The 25,903-nt window shown below is 38.9% G+C and overlaps 2 protein-coding genes across 6 annotated transcripts in view; one reads left to right on the top strand and one right to left on the bottom strand.

The window, feature by feature from the left end:
- LOC137258263 (uncharacterized) overlaps nucleotides 1–18,591 on the bottom strand; it is a 24,313-nt gene extending 5,722 nt beyond the window's left edge. Inside the window, exons 1-2 of one of the 4 annotated variants that reach the window (XM_067795868.1) lie at nucleotides 2,228–2,651; nucleotides 1,354–1,518 (exon numbers count right to left, since the gene is read on the bottom strand). The gene's annotated coding sequence lies outside the window, so the exon portion shown is untranslated. Of the gene's footprint in view, nucleotides 1–7; nucleotides 106–1,353; nucleotides 1,519–2,227; nucleotides 2,652–18,541 lie in introns of those variants that run through there. The other 3 variants (XM_067795872.1, XM_067795870.1, XM_067795871.1) reach the window with 3 other exon arrangements.
- LOC137258264 (uncharacterized) lies at nucleotides 9,836–25,903 on the top strand. 2 transcript variants are annotated; one of them, XM_067795874.1, is made up of 3 exons: nucleotides 9,836–9,885; nucleotides 21,005–21,135; nucleotides 21,962–25,903. In XM_067795874.1, the coding sequence occupies exon 3, from the start codon at nucleotides 22,036–22,038 to the stop codon at nucleotides 23,398–23,400; it is 1,365 nt and encodes a 454-aa protein (XP_067651975.1). In that variant the 5' UTR covers nucleotides 9,836–9,885; nucleotides 21,005–21,135; nucleotides 21,962–22,035; the 3' UTR covers nucleotides 23,401–25,903. The 2 variants fall into 2 exon arrangements, with proteins under 2 accessions (XP_067651975.1, XP_067651974.1); XM_067795873.1 differs by lacking the exon at nucleotides 9,836–9,885 and adding an exon at nucleotides 16,028–16,282 and having other exon boundaries at nucleotides 21,962–25,866.

Below are 25,903 nucleotides of genomic sequence, written 5' to 3'. Positions count from 1 at the left end.
CCCTTACCTGAATACATTCCACTGACCTAATCATTAATAGTTGTTGAAACTGACAGATCGACGTCGTCCACGAAAAAGGAAAATATTGTGGAGGTTATTACATTTCAAGGTGAGGTCAGGTGATAAAGATTCGAGGTCGCGTCGAGGTGGCGTCTTCAAGTCCGGACTTGCCGGTATTATGGTGCCAAAGATTTTGGCCGTTTAATGTGGATTCCCTATTTATATGGTTGGCGGGGTAGCCTAGTTAAAGCGTTCGTTCGTCGGATACAAGGGTCCGTTGTGTGTGTGGAGCCCTTTTCTGGTGTCCTCCGTTGTGATATTACTTGCATATTACTAAAATGTCGCAAGGTCATACTCATTTACAGTTAATTTTACACTCATCATACTGAATCCGAGACGACTAGTCCTTGTGTTATTTCCTTAATACCGAAAATCAGAGATGGTCAAAACGTATCATCTATTAAAATATGGACAGTGAGTGAGTGAGTGAGTGGGTGGGTGGGTGGGTGGGTTGGTTGGTGGGTGAGGTTTTCCGTCGAATTTAGGAACATTCCAGTAATATCAAGACAGGGGACACTAGAAATAGGCTTAACACAATGTAACCATATAGGAAATCGAACCCGGACCTTCGACATGATGACCGACCGCTTTAACCACTTGGCTGACCCCATCGTAATGATATGGACAGAGGATCGAACACCGACCGTTCACGTTCCGAGCAGACACTCTATCCACGAGGCCACACGGGAGGCCTGTGCTGTGTTAGTAAATGTCTTGAACTACACTATGGTTACAAACAAACACGCAGAGAATACTAATTTCCGTTCGTTTATAGTTATAACTATAGTTCCTTATACTCGTTTTGGCTTACATCTGCATGTTGTCAGGACCCGAAAATTGTCCATTATATCTGTCAATTTGTTTATATATGCATGTTTGTTATAAACATAGTGTACTGATCCAGTAATAAACACACCGTACTAAATGTTAGTAGTGAGTGAGTGAGTTTAGTTATGCGCCGTCTGTATAGCCGCGGTCTGTATAGCCGCGGTCTGTTGAGTCTGGACCGGACAGTCCAGTGATCAACAGCATGAACATCGACCTACAGAATTGGGATACGGCGACATGTGTGAACCAAATCAACGAACCTGAATATCCAATCCTGTTAGTCGCCTCTTACGACAAGCATGGATTTCTGATGATCAATTCTAAACCTTATCTTCACAGGTAAACTGTTTGGTAACCTCCCACAGTGAAATGCAGACTGGTAACAGACATATTGATCAAAGCGACGTTAAAAGATTCACTCACGTGAACGGTAACGGTAATCCCACACCAGTTAATATTACTTACGTGTTTGTTTGTTGTTTCACGCCGCACTCAGCAATATTCCAGTTACAAGTCTGAACCAGATAATCCAGTGATCAACAGCATGAGCATTGATCGTTGTAAAAGGGATAAGGCGACATGAACCGACCAAGTCAGCGAGTCTGACAACCCGATCCGGTTAGTCACCTCCTGCGACAAACATGGATTACTGAAGAACAATTCTTATCCGGATCTTCACGGACCTTTCCGAGACTTGTCCTTGTATATAAATACACTATAAGTACTACCGGCCAGATTCAAGATTCGAAATAATGAGACAAATGAGACAGCCTAATTCTTAAAGGTTTCGCCAAAGGCACAAGTTCGATTCCCCAAATGGATACAATGTTGAAACCTCGTGATAGTACCCGAATATTGCTAAAAGCGAGTCTTAATATAGTCTAACAGTTGACTATCTACTCGTGTCGCACGGGTACTCTACACAACCCAGAAACGATAGAACCGGGTGTGACCATCTCCTTTATACAACAAGCTTGTGTGACTTAAGGCCCAGTCATCAGGCAACATAAGGGACGAGGGAATAAAGTGTGCCATGTCCGGGACCAAGGCTCTCCGCAAAAAATACTCCATAACGATAGACAGAAAACGGATACGGCTACGCTTCGACAGTTTTGTTTTAAATGACATCTAGTTACCTGAACCAACAATGCATGATCTATAGCAATAAACCTCCCCTCATACACGCATACTCGTAACAGTACAGTGACAGTACCCGGGGGGGAGGGGGTGGGAGTGGGTCTGGGTAATATTCCACATTCACCGAGTAACGTTGAACGGCATTTATCACAAGATGGGGCGACGCTGGATCTAAGATACATTATCTGATCAAAATACTCACCACAGCCCCGTATTTCAAAGCACACGAAGCAAGACGAAAACTTCTACTGGCGTCACCTTACATCTACCCAACTTCGACTTGTACAGAATGAACCGTGTGTTCAACAGCGCGGAAGTTATTTCGTTCACAACACCCCCTGCGCATTTAAAGCCACAACGGAACCCAGTGTAAACAGTCACTGTAATTATCCGTTTAATTCATCGTAAGTTTAAACACCAACGTGTTCCAGGGAGTCTTCGCTACTTAAACAACAAGCCTTCAAGGGAAACATTATTTTCTTCCCTGTTCCTTTGTAGAGGTACATCGTACACACACATGTTCTATTTGTTTTAGCCATTTCCTATGCGTAGGGAGCCCCATTCAAGGCACAATTTAAGAGCATGTATAACACTATGGAGATCTTTATTTCAGTGGTGATAAAACTGACTTTGTAAATAAAGGCGAGGCGGGTACTTGTGTCTTGTGTCAATATGACACAATGTGACACAAAAATATCAGAATGGGTTACGTACCTTATTTCAGAGTTGACAAGCGGGTAGATCCATAAGGGAAGGTCGACGTGGGGCGACTAGTAAGCGCTTATGTCAACAAATATTTTGGGTGTGAGAACCACAGCCTAAGCTCAAGACGTGCCATGGTGAAAGGATAGCAACAAGGGTATGAAAGCACCACGTTGTCCCATCAGTACTGTTTTCAAGTCCCCTTTCAAATAAACAACTCCCATCAATGATGTTGCTAGGCTTCATATATTTGTTCAGTATTGATCATGCTGGGCTGTCATTGACATATTCCCCCTGGCAGTGGTTGCTGTTCAGTAGGTATGACAAGTGGCAGTTGTTCAGGCTAATCCCGTTCTACCATGGAATATACACGTGGTGTTCATGCTGTGTATCAAAAAATATATGATGGCCAAATTGTTCTTTTCAAAAGAAGAGATGGGGTGTATCTATTGGTGTTATATGTTAAATCACGTTTTAATGACATCTGTCCTGACCAAAATAAATAAAATATTATTCTAAGAGTGGTAACGTATTTTATGTATTAATTATTAGGCATAGAATCATTCATAACAAAATATGTCCTGACTAATTAATCTTATTCTGAGAATAGAAATGAATTTTTCTAAATTAATTATTACACGTCTAATAATTTATAACGGCATCGGTCATTTCTAATCCTGTTCTAAGACTAGAAACTGAGTGTATGCATAAATTATTACACATATTACACATATATTATAGTCATTTATAACGAAATATGTCTGTGCTAATCTTGATCTTTGAAAAACAGAGATGCGATGTGAGTATTGTTTAATATATTGAATCACGTTTAACGAAATCTGTCCTGGCTAATTTTGTTCTAGGAATAGAAATATATAACATGCAGTCGATTGTCATATATTACACTCACTTTATTTACGCTGGACATTGACGTAAGGACGCGTGAGAAAATATATGTAGGCCGCACTCACCCACGCTACACCCTCACCACCGCGGAATGCACCTGATCGAGTAGAGCCAGGATACCTTGTTCTCACAATACCCGCCAGCGTACAAAGTCGCTGTCAGACAGGCATCATTTAAACACTCTATATTCAGTAGCAGACGCGGTAACTACTAGTAACTACAGTGGAAGCTGTTTAAATCGGCACTCACTGGGACTGAAGAAATTAGCCGGTTTTGACAGCTTCCACACGTACAGGGGTTTTATCATATCAGGAATTTCTAAAAAGGGTTTGACGGAATAATAAATGGTACACATTAATAGATAAAATAGTACTTTCTGCAACAGATAGGGCCTGCAAAATATTCGAAGATGAATGAAAGAAAAAAATGAAACAATATTTTATTTGTTCATATATTATTATTATTATTATTTCTTTAACGTTATTTACATGCTTCTTTAACGTTCTCAATAATGAACTGAAATTGAAAGCTACTGTAAAATTATTATCCCATTGACACTGGCATCACGTGCCAGTCTAATTAAATCTTAATCAAAATATACATCAATTCCCGTTTTACCTGCCAGGTAATATCTTGGTGTTTTAATATATCAGCATATCACACAACGACTGGTGACGAAAGCCATGACATGAGACCTGCTGGGACATGATGCTCTACTTAGAAGCACCGTAAGACCTCATGATCCTACTGGCCCTACTGTGCTTGCTACTGGAACATGTGGGGGAATCAAACCAGCGTCTTTGACGTGACATGCCAACACTTTAACTGCTAGGCAAAAAAAGCAACATTATGATAAAGAATTAGATCACTTCTGGATATGCGAATTACATATTCTTTGTGTTGCAGGATACGGTTTAGAATTCAGAGAGAATACCGCTCTGCACGCCCACTACCCACTGGTAAAGATTGTTTGAACCAAATATTAATAGATTTTCGTCATAACGAAATGTCTTGTTGGATAGTTTTACCTCAGAATTATCATACTAATATTTGTATAGCGTCAATATTCAGCTCAGATGTTCAAAGGCGCTTTGTTTATCCCTCGACCATTTGATGTCACTCTCAAACGACACAACATATTATAAATCTTATCTCCCTTTATATCATACAACCAACAGCCCTTTGATTACACGTTAAAATCAAAGAAATTCAGAACTCGTCTGAAATAGAGTTAGAACTGGCAAATATTGGCAAATATACTGAGGGAAACAAATAAGTGAACACATGAAAATACAAGTCTTCCATGATAATTTTCCATGTTTGTTCACAAGCTTTGTATCGCACTGCAGGTGAGAATTTGAGAATAAATATAGAAATGCTGTGATGAAGTTGCCTTTCCCTACGTGTTTCCCTCAGTATATATACTTTTTATCATCATATTCCCATATTCACCGGTTCCATATTCGACTCGTATAACCAACAGGTCTGTAGCTCATACGCCACAACGTGAGTGTATACGTACTTACCCCTGTGATTCCTCAAACATGAAATGTAATCTCTTGTGTTATATTATCACAAATAACCTCTCTGTTCGGATACAATTTTCAGTTTCATTCAATTCATTAGATTCCCCAGTTGTGTGTCTAGAAATGAATCAGGCGAAGTCTAAGCTATGAAAGCTGACTGTGGTTACATTTCAATTTCAATGTATTGCTACAAAAGAAATCATAATGCCATTCGCTGTGAACTAAACTGACAGGACATTAATCATTCACGCTTCCAGTCACTGTACAAAGAGTGTTGAGATCGTATGCTGAGGGGAGAAGGCTGAAATAGCTGGCACTATAATGGAGTTTGTTATCTATTCATTGCGTTATGTTTGTACCCACACTAGGTCTTTAATGCATTGTCCCGTGAACAGATAAAGACATCGCGAACCTTTACACCCAATGAGTAGATTTTAGTAGCTTTCGGTTTTCAATAACTTAACCTCAAGGAAGATTTTTTCATTCAGATATCGCATGATCTCGAGGACAGTTAAATCGACTTCGGTAACAACTCGGAAAAGCCTTGAGCGATCACGTGTAACTATTGCGATGCTGTTTTACGTTAATATTCAAATCTTTTAATGTTTTCTTGTTTTCTTTTAATACATAATATACATCAAATATATTGCGAATCCACAAAACAATAACACAACACGAATTTGTCGCCATTTATATACTTATATATAAGCATGTGTTATTAACTGCAATATACTATGAAGTGTAAATGCGTGCGTGCGTGCGTGTGTGTGTAACAGAGAACAAAGTTACACATGTCTACACATTTCACCTGGTATCTATTTTTAAGTTTACTGAAACCATCTTCCATTATATTCATTTCAGAAACTCTCTACAAAATGGATCTTCTTAAAAAAAGACTAACAGTGACATCTGTACATAAAGGTCAAAGGAATGAACATAATATTCTTCATCAACACAGGACAGTTAAAACAAACAGGTTCATTCATTAGTCTCTCTCTGTGCCTCTCTCTCTCTCTCTCTCTCTCTCTCTCTCTCTCAGGTGTAAAATCACCAGGATAGGATATATCCCATAGGTATGAAAGTGAATCGTTTGACCAGTCTTCTTCCCGAGTAGAGACGATTTGATCTTCAGAAGACATCCATGTTCATCTGTCAGAATATACATTGTGCTTTATAACTGTAACTAATCTCGGCAATATAACTGTGGGTGTGTGCCGTTTCACTGCGCAATAAGACATGCCCTTCTGTAACTCACACACAACATGTGAAGACGCGTATCAGCAACTGTCTTTGCATCAAGAGTACTACATTCTTCGCAAGTGTAACTTTCTCTCATCTTAAACCGTAATCAGTTGTCACATTCTGTCTCCTTCATGTAGCTTCACGGTCAGGTATAAAAAGCCCTATCCACCGTATCCCAAAGAATAAAGTGAAAATTGGTCCAATTTAAGACTGTGTGTGTCATTCATGGCCCGTACAACCTGTTTGCGTGAATTCATTCATTCATTCATTCATTCATTCATTCATTCATTTGGAAAAAAAATCCCCCAACTAATGGTTGAGTTGCTTGCTATAAATCTCAGTATCGTCAAAGCAGCTTGGTCCGCATATATTCTGAATTTGAAATAAACAGTGCCGTTGATCTCTACTATAGCATGGTCTCATGTTATCATTACACATGGGTAGCTTCACGCAAACAGGTTGTACAGGTCATTGACTTCACCGATTACCCTGAGGCGCAGTGAAGCCACTAGCTTATGCTTACACAGTCCATGCACAATGAAGATATGAAAATCAAACTAACACCGATGCCGGTCGAGCACTTCGGAATTGGATTACACCGGATTTGTACGTCATTTAAGGTGGACTTGCAGTAAAGCGTGGCCAGAGTCTAGCCGGCAGTTAAAATAGACTATAAATGCACGATGCAATTTTGGAAAGTCAGAACAATCAAGTTCCCTTTGTCCCTTTCAGACAAGTGTAAACTGGCACAGTTTCCACAGTTGAAAGCTATGAATACACTAAACGTCTCTTAGATGGAGACCTGATTAGGTGAATGACTGAGAATATGCAGTGGAAGCTGTCAAAACCGGCATCTGTCCAATCCGGCAAGTTGTCAACACCAGGAAAAAGTCTCAGTTACACTCATGGCTTGTACAGCTCTACAATCCAGCACGCTGTCTGAACCGGACTATTTCTTCAGTCCCTATGAGTGCCGGTTTCGACAGCCCCCACTGTAGGTTCGAATCTCGAATGGGTACAAGAATCAAAGTACGAAAATCTTTACTTTACCTCAAAAGCGTAATCAAGCATATAACATATAACATATGTTAGAGTTAATATAGACGTTAATCAATACACACCTTTTGTGTCAGAGACTGGATGACAAAACACGTTCTATATTACACAACGTTCTATATTCAGCACGAACAAAAGGATATTCTTTGATGAAAAACACACCAGTAAGATCGAGGAGTCTTTTAAAAGTGACAGTTTAGACCGTTGTCATATAAGTACTAGTCATGATTTGGTACTGCTTGAGAATAGGTTTATGGGTTGAATTAATAAAAAGTAATAACAAGTGTCTTGATAGCACTTACAGCATATATGAAGGCGTGTAATGCTGTGTTAAGCTTGATAATTCTGATGCAATCCGCTTCACTACTATTCCACTGCAATATTAGTGTTAGTCAGGGTGAACATATTTCTCCCTTCATTTACCTTGCTTGCTCTGAACCTTAATGACCGTGAAATGTAAACTGTCTTTAAAGCATAGATAGTTTCATGGAAAAAGAGCTTCGCATGAAAAGGTATTGGCATTATTATATGCAGATCGTAGTTGTGTCATCAGAAAGTGCAAAAGAGTTACAATTAAGTTTTCCAAATAGTACACCCTGTACAAACTTAATTCATGTAGATAAAATACAAATTGCAAAATACAAAACTCTGAAGGAAAAAGGTTCACATTTAAATGTGATGAGGAAAAGAAGTTGTTCGAATGTACTAGTATTTTTGTTTGTGAATTCTTCTTAACACACTATGTTTGATGATTTGATGAATGTATTTTACTATTTTAATATGGTTCATACGTTTTGGGGGCGTGAAAATTAAACTTTTAATAGAATTAACATTTGGTCAGTATATACTTAAAAATAAGGCAATAACACTAAAATTTGTGATTTGCTGGGAATTACTGATCAAAGTAAGAATCATAGAGTCAGTAGAAGACACATAAATTCCCTTTTTTGTGTAATGTAATGGCTGATGTGTCCACCTTATTGTGCGAATCTTGTTGCAGCTTATGTATGGAGATCTCAACGTTTTCCTTGTTTAAAATGGCTGAACAATTATGTCAACATTGCACCGACAATCACGAAATAGTGCCCTTCTAAGTCCTTCCTTATGTAACAATGCATATTGATAAATTTGTTTCTCTGACTGTCCCGTCATACTCATCAGATAAATAGTAACATCATGTAATCGAAAATCAAGTGGTACATGGCTGGATGAAGCCTTCTAAGGGCTCCAGTTCGTTATTTATCATTTTAAAAGATTATCACATAAACTATTAATTTTTACCCCGTAGACTCTGTAGGTCTAAGGTGGGGGAAAGAACAGCAAAATAGCACGGACCATGAAACCGTGCCATGACAGTGTCCATTAAGTCGTATGCTGCACTCACCAAATTCTGGATTGCGGATAAACAATAACTCCCTCCTCTAAGAACAAAGATGTTATTTGACCTGTACCTGCGTGTATGAACGTGCGGCATGAACATAAGACGATATGCTTACCCCACGGTCTGGTGCTCATATTTAATCTTGGTGCAAATCCTTTGATCACTGACGCGTGTAACTAAGGCTTTGTCTCCTTGTCTCTAAGTGTCTCATTGTCCCAGTTTGATAGAAAAGCTTTTAACTGAACTGGCATTAGTAATAATATCTTGGCTGTCGAATAAACAATGTTTTTTTCTAATTACTTGCGTGACAACTAATTAGCGGATACATTCCCCACCCCTCTGTCCTACCAAAACACCGAAACAATGCCGTCAAAGGTTGGTGGCACTGTGTATCTCTTAATCCCATGGACTAAAGCAAACAATGTTAATTTTAATCCTACCTTTGACGGACTGGACACGCTAATTGGTCGCTTATCCGCCGGCGGATGGCCACGCTCCACAACAATGACAGCCTGCCAGTCAGCTCGTCTGGTTCAACATTATGATATGCACTCAAGTGGAACCGAGATAGAACAACTGCTTAATATATAAAATATTCTGATAATGGAGATAGTCTCGCTTTTAACTGAATCACCGGTACATTAGACCAAAACACCTGTACACAGCTGATCGCTATTTCCGGCTTAGTTGAATAACAGGTACAACAATTAAATTATCATGTGCAATCATTTTTGTTTGCAGGTTTCCCGTACATATGCATGATATATATGTTTTCATTTTTAAAGTTTATTTTCACTTTCAACGATACGATATAGTTTTGACTAAGCACAATACACGAAATAGCCGTTTTGTTATGCCCTTGGAAAATTCGATTTTACTTGGCCTTTGTTCCCCATTATGTAATAGGTACCATAACCCGGATGTCTAATAACGCGGGGGTTCATCCGTGGACCCCAACACCCGCTTTATGTCGAGGGATAACTGTACGTTTGTTGAGAAAGAGTTACATCCCTTGATCACGTTTACTTCCGTGTTCGTGTGTCAACGGTGAGTCCATTTTCCTCTGGCATTAAATCATTAATTATGAAGCACCAACATTGTGGTGTCAATAAACAGTTTTCAACAGTGCTTATAATTATATGTTCAGTTTAATTATTGTTGAATACAACTCAGTATGTGTAACCTGAAAGAGTAATGGATAGCTTGAGTCGCTTTGTGGGTGTTTTGCTCATTACCTTTGTAACTAGTTCACATGGTGTTTGACAACTTTACAAATGATTATTCTATTCCTTTTCCACACATGGTAGCTGAGACCATATAATCTATTATATGGTCTCTGGTGGTAGTACTTCTCGTTCCTGCTCAAATGTTTTCTGAGGATGCTTTCCATCATTTCTTCACGTGTTCTAATATAACAGTATACGATATGAATCATATCTCTATAAGAAATAATTCACACTGCGGAACCTGCTGAATTGCAATTATTAAGTTTCATATCAGACAATTATGGATATTCTACACTCAGTTCATCATTGCATCAACACGATTTCATTCTTAAAAGTTTTAGTAGATAATAAATTCTTTGTATTAACTGGCCACGAAACAAATATGAACAAATATTAGTAAAGCTAATCGTTGCATCAAAACGATTTCATTCTTAAAAGTTTTAGTAGATAATAAATTCTTTGTATCAACTGGCCACGAAACAAATATGAACAAATATTAGTAAAGCTACTACGTTTATTTCTTAATGTAACTTAAAGCATGTCAGTTTATAGTAATATTTATGTAAAATCTCAACGTACACATATGAACAAAGCATTATTCTGGAGAGGCATTAATATAAGCCATACAGGCTTGTTGGCCTATCTATTTCTAAATGAATAAAATATGTTTAAAACACATGACAGTACATGGGAATTTCATGATTATTCTCACTGCTTGTGGAGGCAATAGACTGATTAGACAATGGAGACTATATACGGGAGACGGTGTTTTCGTAGACGGCACCAGTTCGTAGACGTGGTGATTTCGCAACGCAGACTGTTTCGTAGACTTGTATAAATAATTGAATAATGTTATTCTGCAAGCAGATATATATGTTGTAGATTATCCATAATTAGACTCCCCACGGAGAGGAGTTTTCTATCTGCTAGGAAACCGTAGTGTCCAAAGTTATGACATATTGCAAATGTTTGCTTTCTGATTGAACATATTATGTTTTGTGCACTCATATATTTGTTAGTCAGATTGTGACATCAAGCCTTTCAATCATTTCGTGAAATGAATCAAAAGGTCAGCCATTTCGCGTCATTGTGTGTAACAACAATCAATATGCTTCAATCATTTCATGAAATGACCGATTTCACAATCTCGCTGTAACATATGTAGATTCATGTTCTCCCAGCCTTTTAGTCTCACCAAATGCCTGCACCATATAAGGAATTCTCACGTTCACATTGTTTTGGAAGTGATTGCCTTACTGACACAAATTACTGACCAAAATTTTGGAAGTGTTTTTTATAGAAGAAATAGGTGAATTTTCTTACCCCCAAACGCTTGAGCCATCAAAAGTTGCATAATGCATTCATCAATTTGAGGTAACGAATTAACTAGGATTTCAAGTTCCCTAATAGAAAATGGTAAAATAGAAAATATCGTCCTTTTTGCTTGTTCTAATGAATGGAGATTGTCTTCAGTAAAATTTACACTCTAAAGAAAAAGAAAATATCGTGCTAAAATCTCTGCCATGTAACTCAAAGGAATATCCGTCCATGTTTATGCACTTGACATAATCCAGTACGATAATTAGGCATAAAGTCACCTTTGTTTACGAAAAACGTCATAAGAAAAAAGGTCGTGGACAAAATGTCACAGAGTTTGGTAGGAGAAAAGTCATAAGTAAAAGCCATAATGTAAAAAAGTCAGCATTAATAATATATTATTCAACAGGTCATAACAAAAGCAACATCAATAGCATTAGAGCACTGTGGAAGTCGCGGTGGCTGAGCGGGCTAGGCGGCTGACTCTGTGTGCTGGCGAGTGGGTCCATGACTCAGGGGGTGCGGGTTCGAATCCCGAATGGGACCCAAAAAGTACTAGAATTTTTTCTTTACTAAGTGAAATCCCAAATATGACATATGTTTTTATATACCACTTTTAAAATGGCATTGTGTAATCATAGCACTACATAAATTTCTCGGAAGCACGTTTGAACTAAATAACCAATAATATGTTCATTTCTCAGGTTTTGATGAGATTCCCCTTGCTTACAGCCTCACACGGAAACGAATAATTAACTTGAACGCGAACCTCCAGCAATATTCCAGCACCAGAAATGGGCTTCATGCATTGTACCCATGTGAGAAATCGAACCCGGGTCTGACGAGTGAACGCATTAACCCCCAGAATACCCCCACCGCCCCTTCAGAAGAACAAACGAAAAATTCTATGCTGGAGATGACACACCTTAAAGAGACGTAAAACCACGTAAAAAACTCATTGTTTGTATACTCATGTTATTGTCACAAGTGTACAATCCAGATTCTTATGGATGCTGAAAAAAGTTTTTTGTTGGTTCTTTCATCGGCAAGGACATCTTACTTCTTATGCACTTTTATCCGTTAGTAATCGATGTTTGGGGAAAGAGCGTGTCTAAAACAAGGATTTCACGTGGCAATGAATGTGCAAGGAAAAGTACATCAAACAAGCGAAGAGAAGTATAACGCTATTAATTTATTAAACGTTTACATGGGTTAATCCTGGGTCATAATTGTAGTCACAACTGAGTGAGTGAGCTAGCTTTGACGCAGGTTGGCTAAATAAAAATAAAATAAATAAAATAAATTTAAAATAACTTGAATGCAGTAAATTATTTCATTAGGGTAAAATGAGTTGAATTGTGTGTCGTGATAGTTGTAGACACACCTGACTTTGGTTTCGAAAGCATTCTTGCCCATTCTCCGAAGAACGGTTGTTCTTTGTTACAGGCACATGAAGAAAACATGCTAAAATGAATGATAAATTTTGGAATTGCCTTTGACCAAGGGAGTGAAGAGTTTCTGAAAAGCAGGGTTTCCAGAATTGTAGTGAGATTTGTTATACACAATTTTTTCACACACCATAAACGCCCAAGCTTTAAGTCTAATCGTACCGCATATGCGTGGTTTGGTGACTAGACGCGGAAAATGAATAGCAGGTGCCGCGACTCCCAGGGCGCTTTGACGTAACTGGTATGTCCCAAGTAAATCCGTTCACTTCTTGTCACACATATAGTTCAACGTGTGTATACTCTGTCCCCCACGAGAGTGAGTGAGTTAAGTCTTACGCCGCTACTAGCAATATTCATGAAATATAAACATATTACGAATATGGATTGGCACAAGTCAACAGCCTATGTAAGTGCCGCTCCATTAAATATAACATAATGCAAAAATAATCAATTTCAAACAGACTACAGGCGCAAATGCTCCCACAAAGGGCATGACATACATAATAATAGCAAAATGCATGATAATAGCAAAATGCATAATAAAAGCAAATGTCTACAAAACAAATTACATACTACATAACCGTTTAGAATCATTTGAATCTATTTAAGGTATTTTGTATTTATGAACAGAGCCAAGAATAAGTTTATTAATTCTTTTGTTTGAAGTTCCAAATCTTGAGGAATTCCATAAAAGACAGACAGCAAAATAACCCAAACCATTAGTGTAGAAAACATGACATGGGCTTCACAAATAGTATCCATGTTGGGAATCGAACACGGGGCGTCGTCGATATTAACGAACGCCGTAACCACTAGGCTACCCATAGTGTGTGTATGTATATTTTAGAGAGAGAGGTAGAGAGAATTGGGGAGTGAGGGAGAGAATTTTGATAATGAATAAAGACAAACGTCTCACCTCGCACATAAGAACATATATATAATACAATAAAATATATTAACGAGTCAAAGGTTATGAAATACTGTAAGTATAATTATGTAGACACTGCATATACGTACACACTTTTAAAGGTGACGTGCAACCCCAAAATCAAACATAATTAAAACACGGTTATCACTTGTTCATGATATATAAAGTGCATTGGTGATAAGCGTATAATATTAAGTATTTTGTACTTGGTATCAAAAGTGCAATATTTTGTATTTGGGTTTACCTCTCTCGAAACGAAGCAGTCGCAATAACGAACCCAGTCAAAGCCGGTGGGTGCGCACAAATGTGTATCAACGCCTTGGCATTGGCCACTGGTTCATTTACCGGTACGCTTAGCCGGCTCTCTGTTTATGGCGTATAAGCCTCGATAGGTGTTAATTTCAAATTGCGTGTGGTCATGGACTGAAGTTCTAAGTTGCATATTGTCATTAACAGACAGGAGGGTGTAGGTGTCAATAAACCAGACACTGGGTTTTCTCTGTGACAGAGTCTGCTTATCACAATCAACATGTTTTGTTTTTTCGTATGTAACGAGTAGATTATTTACTTGTTTGTGTACACAACCAAGGTTAGACTAGTGCTCACGACTTCTTACTCCGGGCAGGCATACTGTTTAAAACTCCGCGAACCTATTCACTGCGCATGCGTTCTCTCTCTCTCTTGTAACATCCTCGCTCTATTGAGGTCTTTCTAGACTGTACCCGTGAATATCTGGGTACGAATTGGACTTCAATAATTAACCAACGTTTGTCGTAAGAGGCAATGGAACTATCTCCTAATTGTTAAACAAAAGCAACAAGATGTCCAGGGATGAAGGGTACTGTTTCAGACGGAGACACGTTTCCCTGAGGCAATTTCCCATTCCTTTATGTAGCTTAGTGTCATTAGTGTCTGTGCCACAATACTGAAATAGGCTCGAGGCTATGCTAATTAGTGGGTCTCCTAAACAAAAGTTGAAGTAAATAACATTTTATTTCTTTTTCAAACGAGATTTTATTACATACATTCCATCAGTTACTATTTGGTCTTTTGGGACTGGAACAATGAGTCATTCAGAGCAGGTGAGGATACGGCGATTACCTGCCCTTGCAAAGATATTTCGCGTCTAGTAATTTAAAAAACAACATTTGTTCAGCCGAATTTCATTACGAATGCCAGTTCGGTTAATATTTATTTTGTTGAGACTGGGACATTGAGAGACACGGAGATAAAGCCAAAGTTTCTTACGACACTGATCAAAGCGTTAGGAACGAGCACCAGCCTGTTGGATATGCATTTCGTCCTAACTCAGTATACACAGCATGAGTTCATATGAGAAGTTACAGGACACACAGTATCTTATGTAAAGGGGGGACGCTCCGTTGTATTTGTGTGCATCTGATACGTACTGTTACTTTGAAACAGTCTCAGTGCTATCGGCGTTAATGTGGAGCCCGCTTATGCGCTTTACTGCGTTAAATCGACCTGAAGAGAAACCATCTGTACTTGTGATTTTACATGCAATTGTGATTCGTAGGAGGTAGTCTGATAGCCAATAATGTCGACAGTGTTCTTACAACTCCCTCAGATGCACCGTATGGCATGTCCATACACGCTGGTAAAAGTGTGCTCAGAATGTTGTGATGGATTACGTACACTGTTGTAGCTTTTCACGGACGTACGCTTGACATCCGAAACCGCTCACTCACTCACTCACTCACGAAATCACTCACTCACGAAATCACGAAATCAATAGTATAATTTGTATTGTGTCAGAACCTGATTTATTGAAACATACAAACCATTTCATATGAACTGATTAGTTTATTATGCCCCAAAGTTGAATTGTTGAAAACAGACTATGTTGAAACTTACAAGCCCTTTTATGTAAACTGGTTAGTTGGTTATGCCCAAAACTGAATCACTGAGACATGCACACTACTTTATGTAAAAAGTTCAGTTGTTTGTAAAAATTAGCTACTTCAGCCGTTTTCACGTTTTGTTCATGTGGGAATGTTGCCAAGATGCCATTCAAACATAGTTTGAACCCTGTTTATTTGAGTGTGCGAGCATGTAGAACGATGAATGGACGGGCGTCTCCACAGCACCAACAAATCGCCACATGTTCAAACCACGTTGTTTAGACATGTACCGAAATGTCTTTTCCACGTCAACCCCGATTAATAAACACCTGCAGTTTAAATTTCCTCTCTGTTTCGCACTCTTATCTACAGATAAATCTTCCGAAATGCCCTTTGTCCCGACAATGCTTCATAGATATCGATATAAATAGCATCACTGTCTTGCTGAACGGGTTTGCTTTTTGTGATCCTTACCCCATGCGCACGGTACGGGTGCAACACGACCTATTGAAACACGACTGACCTTGACCTGATTAGCCCTTTCATAAGGTCACGCCTAAAGGGAGTCAAACATGTGGAGCATTAGGAATGTTGGAAGGTGTCATACACAACGAAGATTTAACTTTTATAACGTGTCTACGTTGAGCACGGCTTGAGCTAGAGGTGAGTCCTTACTTTGTGATAGCCTTACATTTTGATTTGTTCAGATTAAATCCGACCTAGACGTTAATCTTTAGTAGTTATCTTACTGATGATAATCTTGCCGTAAAGATGATCCATTCTGTATGAAATGATAATTCATTTGTTGATCAAAGAAACTAGGCGTGGCACCTGACTTAGATTGGCGGACAAACTGCTTAAGTAAGCACGGGTATACTTTCTCAATGTTTGCTATTACATCCAGTGAAAGGTTTCAGGACAAGGTTTTAGAAGCGGGTTCTACCAACACTGACTTAATACAAATTAGGTGACCAACATATCCGAAAGTATTAAATATCACAGGGGAAGGTTTGAGCAATGCTTACTACGTTTTCGGCATCGAATGTCAGTTATTTGTAATCCTCTGACGAAACACGTATATTTTTGAAACGGAAAATGTTTAATCCTCTGACGAAACACGTTTATTTTTAAAACGGAAAATGTTTCAATCCTCGGACGAAACATGTTTGCTTTGTTTATATAACTAACATACTGATATTGAGACAGGAAAACCCAAATCGATAATCTGATTACATAAGTAACTTTTGATATTGAGACAGACATACCCAGCTCGATTACCTGACTACACAATAAGATACTGATACTGAGAGATTCAAACCTGAATCGATAATCTCATTACATCATTACATAAATAGCATACTGATACTGAGACAGACAAACAGAAATCGATTGTCTGATTACGTAAGTAACATACTGATATTAACCCACCAATCCCCCCCAAACCACCCCTCCACCCCACCCACACACCACCACCACACTCACTCACTCACACACCCCCTCTCTCACACATGCCCACTCAACAAACAAACAAACCCCCACAATATTAAATCAGAAGACTCCACTTGTACCTCTCCCCGAGACATAGACATGGTGGCTAATGTTTCCCACCAAGGCTTTACATTAACATACTCGTGTTGTTTGTGTGCCGATACAACATATGCTAGCGTCGAGACCAGAACCTGGGGGCACTGAGTGGCTATTCATTCACATGTTGAATGGGTTAAATCAGATACATTCACATGTTGAATGGGTTAAATCAGATACATTCACATGTTGAATGGGTTAAATCAGATACATTCACATGTTGAATGGGTTAAATCAGATACATTCACATGTTGAATGGGTTAAATCAGATACATTCACATGTTGAATGGGTTAAATCAGATACATTCACATGTTGAATGGGTTAAATCAGATACATTCACATACTAGGGCGCTTTTTAGTACGCAAAGGACTGGTGTTAAATCGAAAATACGATGAATAATATTACACTGATTAATTATTTTCAAGACGCGATGAATCAACTGAAGTGTTTCAGCCCTGCTTACCTTCAAAAGATAATGGTTTAGACCAGGCTATTAATAGTAGATAAATAATAAATAACATGCGTCGATTATTCTACGAAATGAGTTCCTTCGGGCATGTCATATGTGGTATTTCAGCAAGCCATGTTGTATTTTGTGTTTTCACATGAGTACATACTCGACGAAAAGATGAGGATTGTACACTTTAGCAGGGGTTAAAACAGCCCATCACCTGACACTCGGGACAAGCCAGTTTCCATTTCGAGCAATCAAATAAATGTATTTTACATGTCCACGTGCCAGTAGATAATTTCCGCTAATAATTTCAAACTGCAAATAAACTTGGATTTCATTTCATATCTGTTCAAAATGTAGCTATTAAAAATAAAGTAGAGTTATCTTTCTTTGCTATTTATCACTTCTTAATAAATAGTCCACTAAACATTAGCATCAGATACCATGTTGATTTATTCTTTTATTATTACATCATCGTGATTATGTCATAAAAGTCTGGTCAAGTCGAAAATTCGACAGGATAAGTTTCTTTCTTAAAGTCACCTGTTTAGATACTGAATAACGCGCCTCGGCATGAGTGAGAAATACAAGCATTTATATAAAATATATAACATGCAGGTATAGATTTACAATTTTGATATTTACAACACGATGTTTCTGGCTACTTCTTGACCCCTCACCAAGTGACCATTTCATCTGACGAAGGGGCAAGAAGTAGCAAGGAACGCCTTGTTGTAAATAACAAATTTGTTGTAAACCCATACCACATTTTGTTTTGTATATATTTTATACTTGTATGTATGATTTCGCCCGAGAGAGGAGAAGAATTCGAAGTAGCCCAGAAACGTCATGTTGTAAACAATAAAGAAGTTCAATACATACCATCCGTTGTTGTGCTACCTTCCAAATTTCCTTCAAGCATCCGAAGCATAACGTACACAACTGAAATAGTTAGAGCGAGAGAGGTGGTATGGGCGGACACCGACGCTTGACGGAGCATGTCTTCCCATTGTGGCAATTTCCCACTCAGACTGATGTATCAATGCACGTGTGGTATGGTCCAGTGACTGTTAATTACATGTACTGCAGATAACCCCTTTACGTGGCACAAGATGACCTTGGACACGTACATGGCGTGGTCAAAAGGAAAGACGAGATAGATACTTTCTAGTAATTCCTTACTAATTTGGTGTATTCATTTGTGATGGGACGTGGCTACCACTATAAAGAGCCTGGGTTTACTCGTGATTTGGGCTGAAAAGGTGGGGCAACTCCTCAATACTATCTAAATATAAAGCTTTGCAATCTGTCGGGCTTACAAGAAAAACATGGCTTGCAATGTGCAAGTTTACAGATGGATTCATCTGTTTCAAGTTACTAGTGTCAGTCAATGCCAAACTGCAAGTGTTATGGGGCAAAAACGCTGTTGACTGAACTCTGTACTTGGAGAAAAAAGACATTGAGAGTACCTCTCGGTTTATGTTTTGAACGTCGAACAGTGCATAATGAAATGCTCCATTTGTATAATATCAGTTTTGCAGATATTTTATTATAAATTGCCACTAGGTTTGGAGATATATTGTGTAGAATCCATTCTCTCCTTTAGTTGTCTTACTGGGAGTAGTCATAGGAGGAGTAGGCATAATAGGTGTAGGCATAGTAGGTGGACTTCAAGTAGAAGCCATGCTGAGAGTAGTCATGTTAGGAGTAATCACAATGGGAGTAGTCACAGTTGGTGTAGGCATACTGAGAGTAGTCATAGAAGAAGCATTCATACTTGGAGTGGTCATAGGAGTAGTCACAGTAGGAATAGGCACACTGTGAGTAGTCATAGTAAAACTAGTCATACTTGGAGTAGTTATTGTAAGGGTAGTTATTTTGAGAGTAGTCACAGAAGGAGTATTCACAGCAGGAATAATCACACTTCTCACAGGAGTAGTCATAGTAGGAGTAGGTGTAGAAGGAGTAGTCATATTGAGAGCAGTCGTTGAGGGAGTAGTCACAGTAGGAGTAGTCCATACTTGAAGTAGTTATAATAGGAGTAGTCACACTGAGACTAGTCATAGAAATAGAAGTCACAGTAGGAATAGTCACAATGGGAGCAGCCATACTAGCAGTCACTTAGGGAGTAGTCATACTTGGAGTAGTCACAGTAGGAGTAGTCACAGTAGGAGTAGTCATAGGAGAGTTACAATGAGGATACTCATAGTAGGAGCAGACACAGCGGAAGTAGTAACACTGGGAGTAGTCATAGTAGGAATAATCACAATGGGAGCAGTCGCATAGGGAGAAGTCATACTCTGAGTTGTCATAACTGAAGTAGTCACATGGGGGAGTGAGTGAGTTAATATTTATCGTCACATCGGCTATATAGCAGCCGTATCGTAACGAGAACAAGTAATAATTACATTGTAAGGTGTGACTAGTAAGGTCTCACTCGTAGGAATAGTCACTTAGGGAGTTAACAGTAGTAGTCGTATAGGAAGTAGTCACAATGGGAGTTATCACAGAGTCACAATGGGAGCTGTCACAGCAGTAGTCATATAGAGAGTAGTCACAATGGGACTAGTCACAGTAGTAGTCATATAGGGAGTAGTCACAACGGGAGTAGTCACAATGGGAGCAGTCATAGTTGGAATAGTCATAGTGGGAATAGCCATCTCTAGACTGAGCCGTCATTATAGGTCACAATGAGGCATTAGAAGTCATCGTGATTAGGGAACTCTGTTTTGGATCAACCGAAGCTAGTTTATGCACAGGGGACTCAGTGATAAGAAATGCAAACATATGCTCGTTCCCAGTTACATTCTGTGAAGGAGACTTGTTATCGAGTGCAGGCCAGCGTTCTACTTGTATTGGGGAGAACACGAGAACGCTTTGTCCGATCTTCAAAAGGGTATTTAATCAGCGCGAGGCCTACAGGGTACACCGTGACAGATTGACTTCGCTCTAATAAAACCGAATAGGCTATATACGTAATTCACTTAATGTACATGATAGACGTTATTTTTTGTTTTCAGTGACAATGTTGCAGTAAGCTTTTCGATTTTGAAATAAGTCATTTTTCTCATCTGAGACGTAACTGCGAAGTGAATATCTCATTTCTCCGTTGGATTGCGTGCATGTTGCTTTTTTTAACGAAATGTACGAAGGAAAGGCCGAAGGATTGTAATCATAATCATGATCACAGGATCCCAACACATTTATGAGATGTAACTCTGTCCACAGATTCATATCTTCTATAGGCTATGTAGATATCTAACATATGTAACACAGTAAATAGGAAAGGTTTGACACAAGGATCAGCATACAATGGATACTGACAGTATCAATTTTGCTTTTCAGAAATCAGATCAAATCGGGAACTCATGATCCTTGCATCCTGAAACATCTAAGGGACGAAACTCTGAACATCGAATAGTGGGGTCTCAGAAGAACTGGACTTTGGAAAACGTGAATTTATCATACCCAATAAGGTAAAGTAGATTAACATTATCATCTGACAAGCAAAAGAAAGTACACATGTGTATTTGTTGATGAAATCCCAAATCTGCGTCCTATCTAGTAAAATTATTGAAGAACACTGATTGTATAGAACGCAACCATCATGTTTCATTTGCCAAAATGCAACCAAAAAACATTATTGAAGACTGAACAATTGACAAAAATCTTATTTGCTCACAGACCCATGTGTTGAATGGCCTTGGCCTACCAGCATCGCAAGAACCGTTTGTCATAACTACACCGCTATTTATTACAATGTCGTTTTGCTGATAAAACACGTGTATTGCCGTGTGATTTCGTAGAAATGTTTTGTTTATTCTTATCTCATTGGTAGAAACACAACGTGTGTACTTTCTTTTGCTCGTCAGTTTAGTTTATACTGAAATTGTATGAAATAATGTATGTGATCCTACCATAATATGAGCTTAACAGACATTTGCAGATCCGGGTTAGAACTGGTCTTCAGCAACCCATGCTTGTCGTAAGAGGCGACTCGCGGGATCGGGTGGTCAGGCTCGCTAACTTGGTTGACATATTTCATCGTATCGTAACTACGTAAATGGATGGTCATGATATCAATCACTGAGTTGTCTGGCCCAGACTCAATTATTTACAGGACACTCATAGAGCTGCAATATTGCCTAGGGCGTCGTTAAATATAAAACAATCAATCGTTTTCTTGTGCGATGAATTGAGTAGAATCCCACAATTCAGTATTAGTTCGAAGCGAGAGATACTACGGTAAACCTTATGGGTTCAGTCAAATCATTACATGTTAATATCTTTTTACATTTTCAGATGCACACAGACCGTCACCATTCGTGATTGTCAAAGAGAAGGTAATACAATATTCTCATCTTCCGTAAAACGACATGTTGCTCTCCAGGAGAACAAAGAAGAGACTGCTGTTGGTGGCTCTTGTCGCCTTCATTGGAGGAGCCCTCTATGTCAGTTTAGAAGAAGGAGAAATAACTGTGCTGAAGCATGACATTTCCAAGATTTCCAATTTGAAAGAAGATATTGTGGCCACGTGGACAAGAATACCCAAAGTGTACATATATTCGTTGCCACCAAAGTTTAATAGAGATATAGTGAATTGTTTGGAGGATGCAAAGTTTCCGACATACTGTTTACATTTAGACAACGGAGGAATTGGAAAGCTGTTATACCGGGAAGGGGAGATGGGAGTGTTTCATACCAATCAGTTCTCGCTGGAGGTGATTCTTCACAACCAGCTTCTGCACAGTCGATACCGAACCATGAGTCCAGAGGAAGCCGATATCTTCTACATCCCTGCTTACATGGGGGTATCGAGGTATTGTAAAACATCCGAAACCGTTATAAAGTTACAAGAGGAACTGTTTAAGGTCATACATTCCATGCCCTACCTAAGGCAAGGGAAGCCTCACCTCTCAGCACTGGCAAAAATTGAACGCGAACAAGCAGCACCAGACTACCCTTTGCTTCAGAACCCAAACTGTAGAAATGTGACGTATGTTGCCATTGAAAAGGACTATAACCAGAAGTACAGACAATCTCTAGGTCTTGAGAACCAGCGAATCATAGTAGCTCCCTACCCGTCGTATGTGCATCTTTACAACGCTAAATCAGCTCCACAGGCAATATCTTCACCTGGATTAGGAGCTCGGCAGGTACTGATGTTTATTGCTGCTGGTGTGAAGACAAACCAGTTCAGACAACGAGTTCTGGATCAGATGTCCCATAGAGTTACCGATGTAAGCTTTGAACAAATAGTTGATGTTCTGAAGCAACAAGAACAGAAAATGCCCACCGGGGTCTTTCTTAACACAATGGAGTGTCACTCTGGTCATGAGAACATCACAATTGGATGGATGCAGAAGTCCGTGTTTTGTCTTCAACCTCCAGGAGACTCTCCAACGAGGAAGTCATTTTATGACAGTATTCAGAGTGGATGCATTCCAGTCATTTTCAGATTTGCTGATCAAAATGTGGAATACCCCTTCCAAAGGGTACTGAATTATACGGATTTCTCAGTGGCAATAGATTCAGCACGGATAGAGCGACAGGAGAAGATTGAAGATATCCTGAAGGTCATTCCAAAGGATGAGGTCAAAAGACTCCATCAGAATGTTCTTAAGGTTGCCAGGATGTTACAGTACAGTGTCGTCGAATCTGGCACAAGTGATCAGCTACGTTCTCGAAAAGATGCTCTGGACATGATTATGGGGGAGGTGAAGCACATGTATAATCGATGACGATTGAATAATAGTATAGTGAATTCTTTCAGTTTGTAACAAAGGATAGTGCTGTGCTGTAATGTTCTAGACAAGAGTGGCGAATCAGTGCCCAGAAACAGTAAGATGCACGTGATAAAAGGGGAAATGCCAGAAATCGGGAGATGTACCAACTATGTCAATGGCAAAGTAAGAATGTATTGACTGTACTCAGTATGTCAATTCGTCCGTAAAGAAAGTCCGTCCTGGAAAACCAGTGAGTGTTCTGCATGATCCCAGCGACTGGGATGCTTGCGGAAGGTTGCTGTTGATGTTCCACTGGCGGAGGTAGAACATCTGTCAGACAAGGTGTGTCAGGAAATAAACATGTAGGTTTCCAGTTGCCCATCTAGTTAACGACAAGAAGTGTACGTAAAAAAGCCGTAGTTTCATGGACAGCGGACAATCAGTGAAGTGTGACCTCGTATGTTTGTCACTGATTTGGGCATAATGCCCATTTAATCGACATTGGAGTCAGTTGCAAGATGAAGGTTATACGGCATCACATCGTATATCATCACGATGAGGAAGAGGCGGATGAACCACATAGCTTTACCTGATAATGCGTTATTACGAATGCTTATCCCTGAAATACAGGATGCCGTTGTGCAAAGCCTATGTCTATGTTAATGTCTATGTAAGTCTATGTTAATGTTTGGGAGTTACGATCACCCACAGGCAAACTGTAGCGCAAACAGGGTTGCGCAACAACCTTCGCGCATATAAGGGTGGTCATTTTCTCCTTGTTGCGTAACGCTATTTGATCTACAGTTTGCCTGTGGGTAACCATAGCGCTTTGTACAAGGTCATTCTGAAAATTCAAATGAGTTTACGCAAGATCATAGAAAATAGTTTATGTTTTTCAAATTGCATATGTTTACCATCGCCGTTCTTGTGCTTGTAATAGTCATACTGAGATTATTTGTATGCCTTTCAAGAGAAGAGGTTTTCATCGTGGATTGGTTCATCCGCCATGACATGCCCTTAATTGTTTTTGTTCTAGTAGTGAACATGCAGGATTTGAAAGAGTTTTTCACATTTACATAGTCTTAATGAGAGGGCTTCATAGAAAAACAAACCAGATCAGATCTAATCAAATGCCAAATGTGTCAATGTTTAACGTTTTAGTCAGACATTATTCGTTTTAATCTATCATCAATACCAGAAGTTGCTAGTTCCTACAGAGCTGATGACGTAATGCAGTGTTTGTTTATTTTCCTGTTATTTTGGAACAAAATATTCGACTGTGTGTCGGTGATCTGTAAATAATGGCGTTTGTTTGGTTGGTTGGTTGGTTGGTTGGTTGGTTGGTTGGTTGGTTGGTTGGTTGTTTGTTTGTTTTTAAGATATTGATAACATCTGCTGAGGTGTTTCTAACGACCAGAAGGGGTTACTGGGCACACATTCGAACCCGGATGCCCCTCGAGTATATATGGAGTGACTTTTTTCAGCCACATTATGCGGATTTGAACTCAGAGCCAGTTCCTTCTTCACGATTTCGTCAAATCGACATACGTCAATACACACCACCATCACTTCGAGCCTCCTGTTTAAGATGAAACCTAAATCCCGATCCTGATTTGTTAGACACTTTTACGTAGGGCAAACACATTGAGAATCGCCAAAACATTGCATCTTATGACATTAATATGATCTGATGAAACTTTGAGGGTTTGGGCTTGATTCTTGCTACTTCATCGTGCATTTACATCTCACTTCTTTACTGCAAACAGTCATTGCATAACTTTGCGTTTATTGTAATCACGCAGTTTCTGCTGTCTGTGTATCCCTATTTGTATTTTATGTGTGTCTCGTTATTCAACAGGACAATATTGAATGGCATACTTCAAATAAAATCACAAAAAATGTAGACGTGTCGATAATAAGGTAGAGAATATTTTTACATTTCTTAAGAAAAAGAAAGAAATATCTACCGTTTTCAAGATGTTCAAATGACAGAAACTATGAAACGAGATACATGTATTAAATATAAATGGGGAACCAAATATTCCTTCTTTAGTTTTCATTAAAGTAATGATAGTGAGCCACAGCCTAATGTGTGCCAATTATTGTGACTGTAAAATAGAAACAAAATGTGCGATGTTAATTATCACGTGCTTATTGTAGAAAAGAATGACCTAGCGACTGTCTGTGAGCTAAGCATGGACGATGTGGAATTATATGACGCACTGTTAGATGCTTTAACAGTGCCCACTGTACGGTGACACGAACGTTACAAAAAAAACTATTCAAATGATGTTTTCAGTTGAGAAATGTAAAAATGTAATAAGATTTAATGTGTGTCTGTCTGAAAGTCAATCATATACACTTGTTGGTGCTTTGGATCCTCATTGTCCAAAATATCTGGGGGTTGCAGTCAAGGCGATTTTTTGTGTCAGTGTATTTTAATACAATAAAGCGAAATACTTGTAATTACAGGAAACAACATGAACATGAAATTGGTAATAATGAATATTTACTCACG

This window comes from Haliotis asinina, chromosome 12 (assembly GCF_037392515.1).
Source record: "Haliotis asinina isolate JCU_RB_2024 chromosome 12, JCU_Hal_asi_v2, whole genome shotgun sequence".
Classification (NCBI taxonomy): Eukaryota; Metazoa; Mollusca; class Gastropoda; order Lepetellida; family Haliotidae; genus Haliotis; species Haliotis asinina.
This window is presented reverse-complemented; position numbering and strand designations above follow the sequence as displayed.

Excerpts from the sequence above, each read along its gene's own strand:
- LOC137258264 (XM_067795874.1), top strand. The coding sequence starts at position 22,036 with ATGTTGCTCTCCAGGAGAACAAAGAAGAGACTGCTGTTGGTGGCTCTT.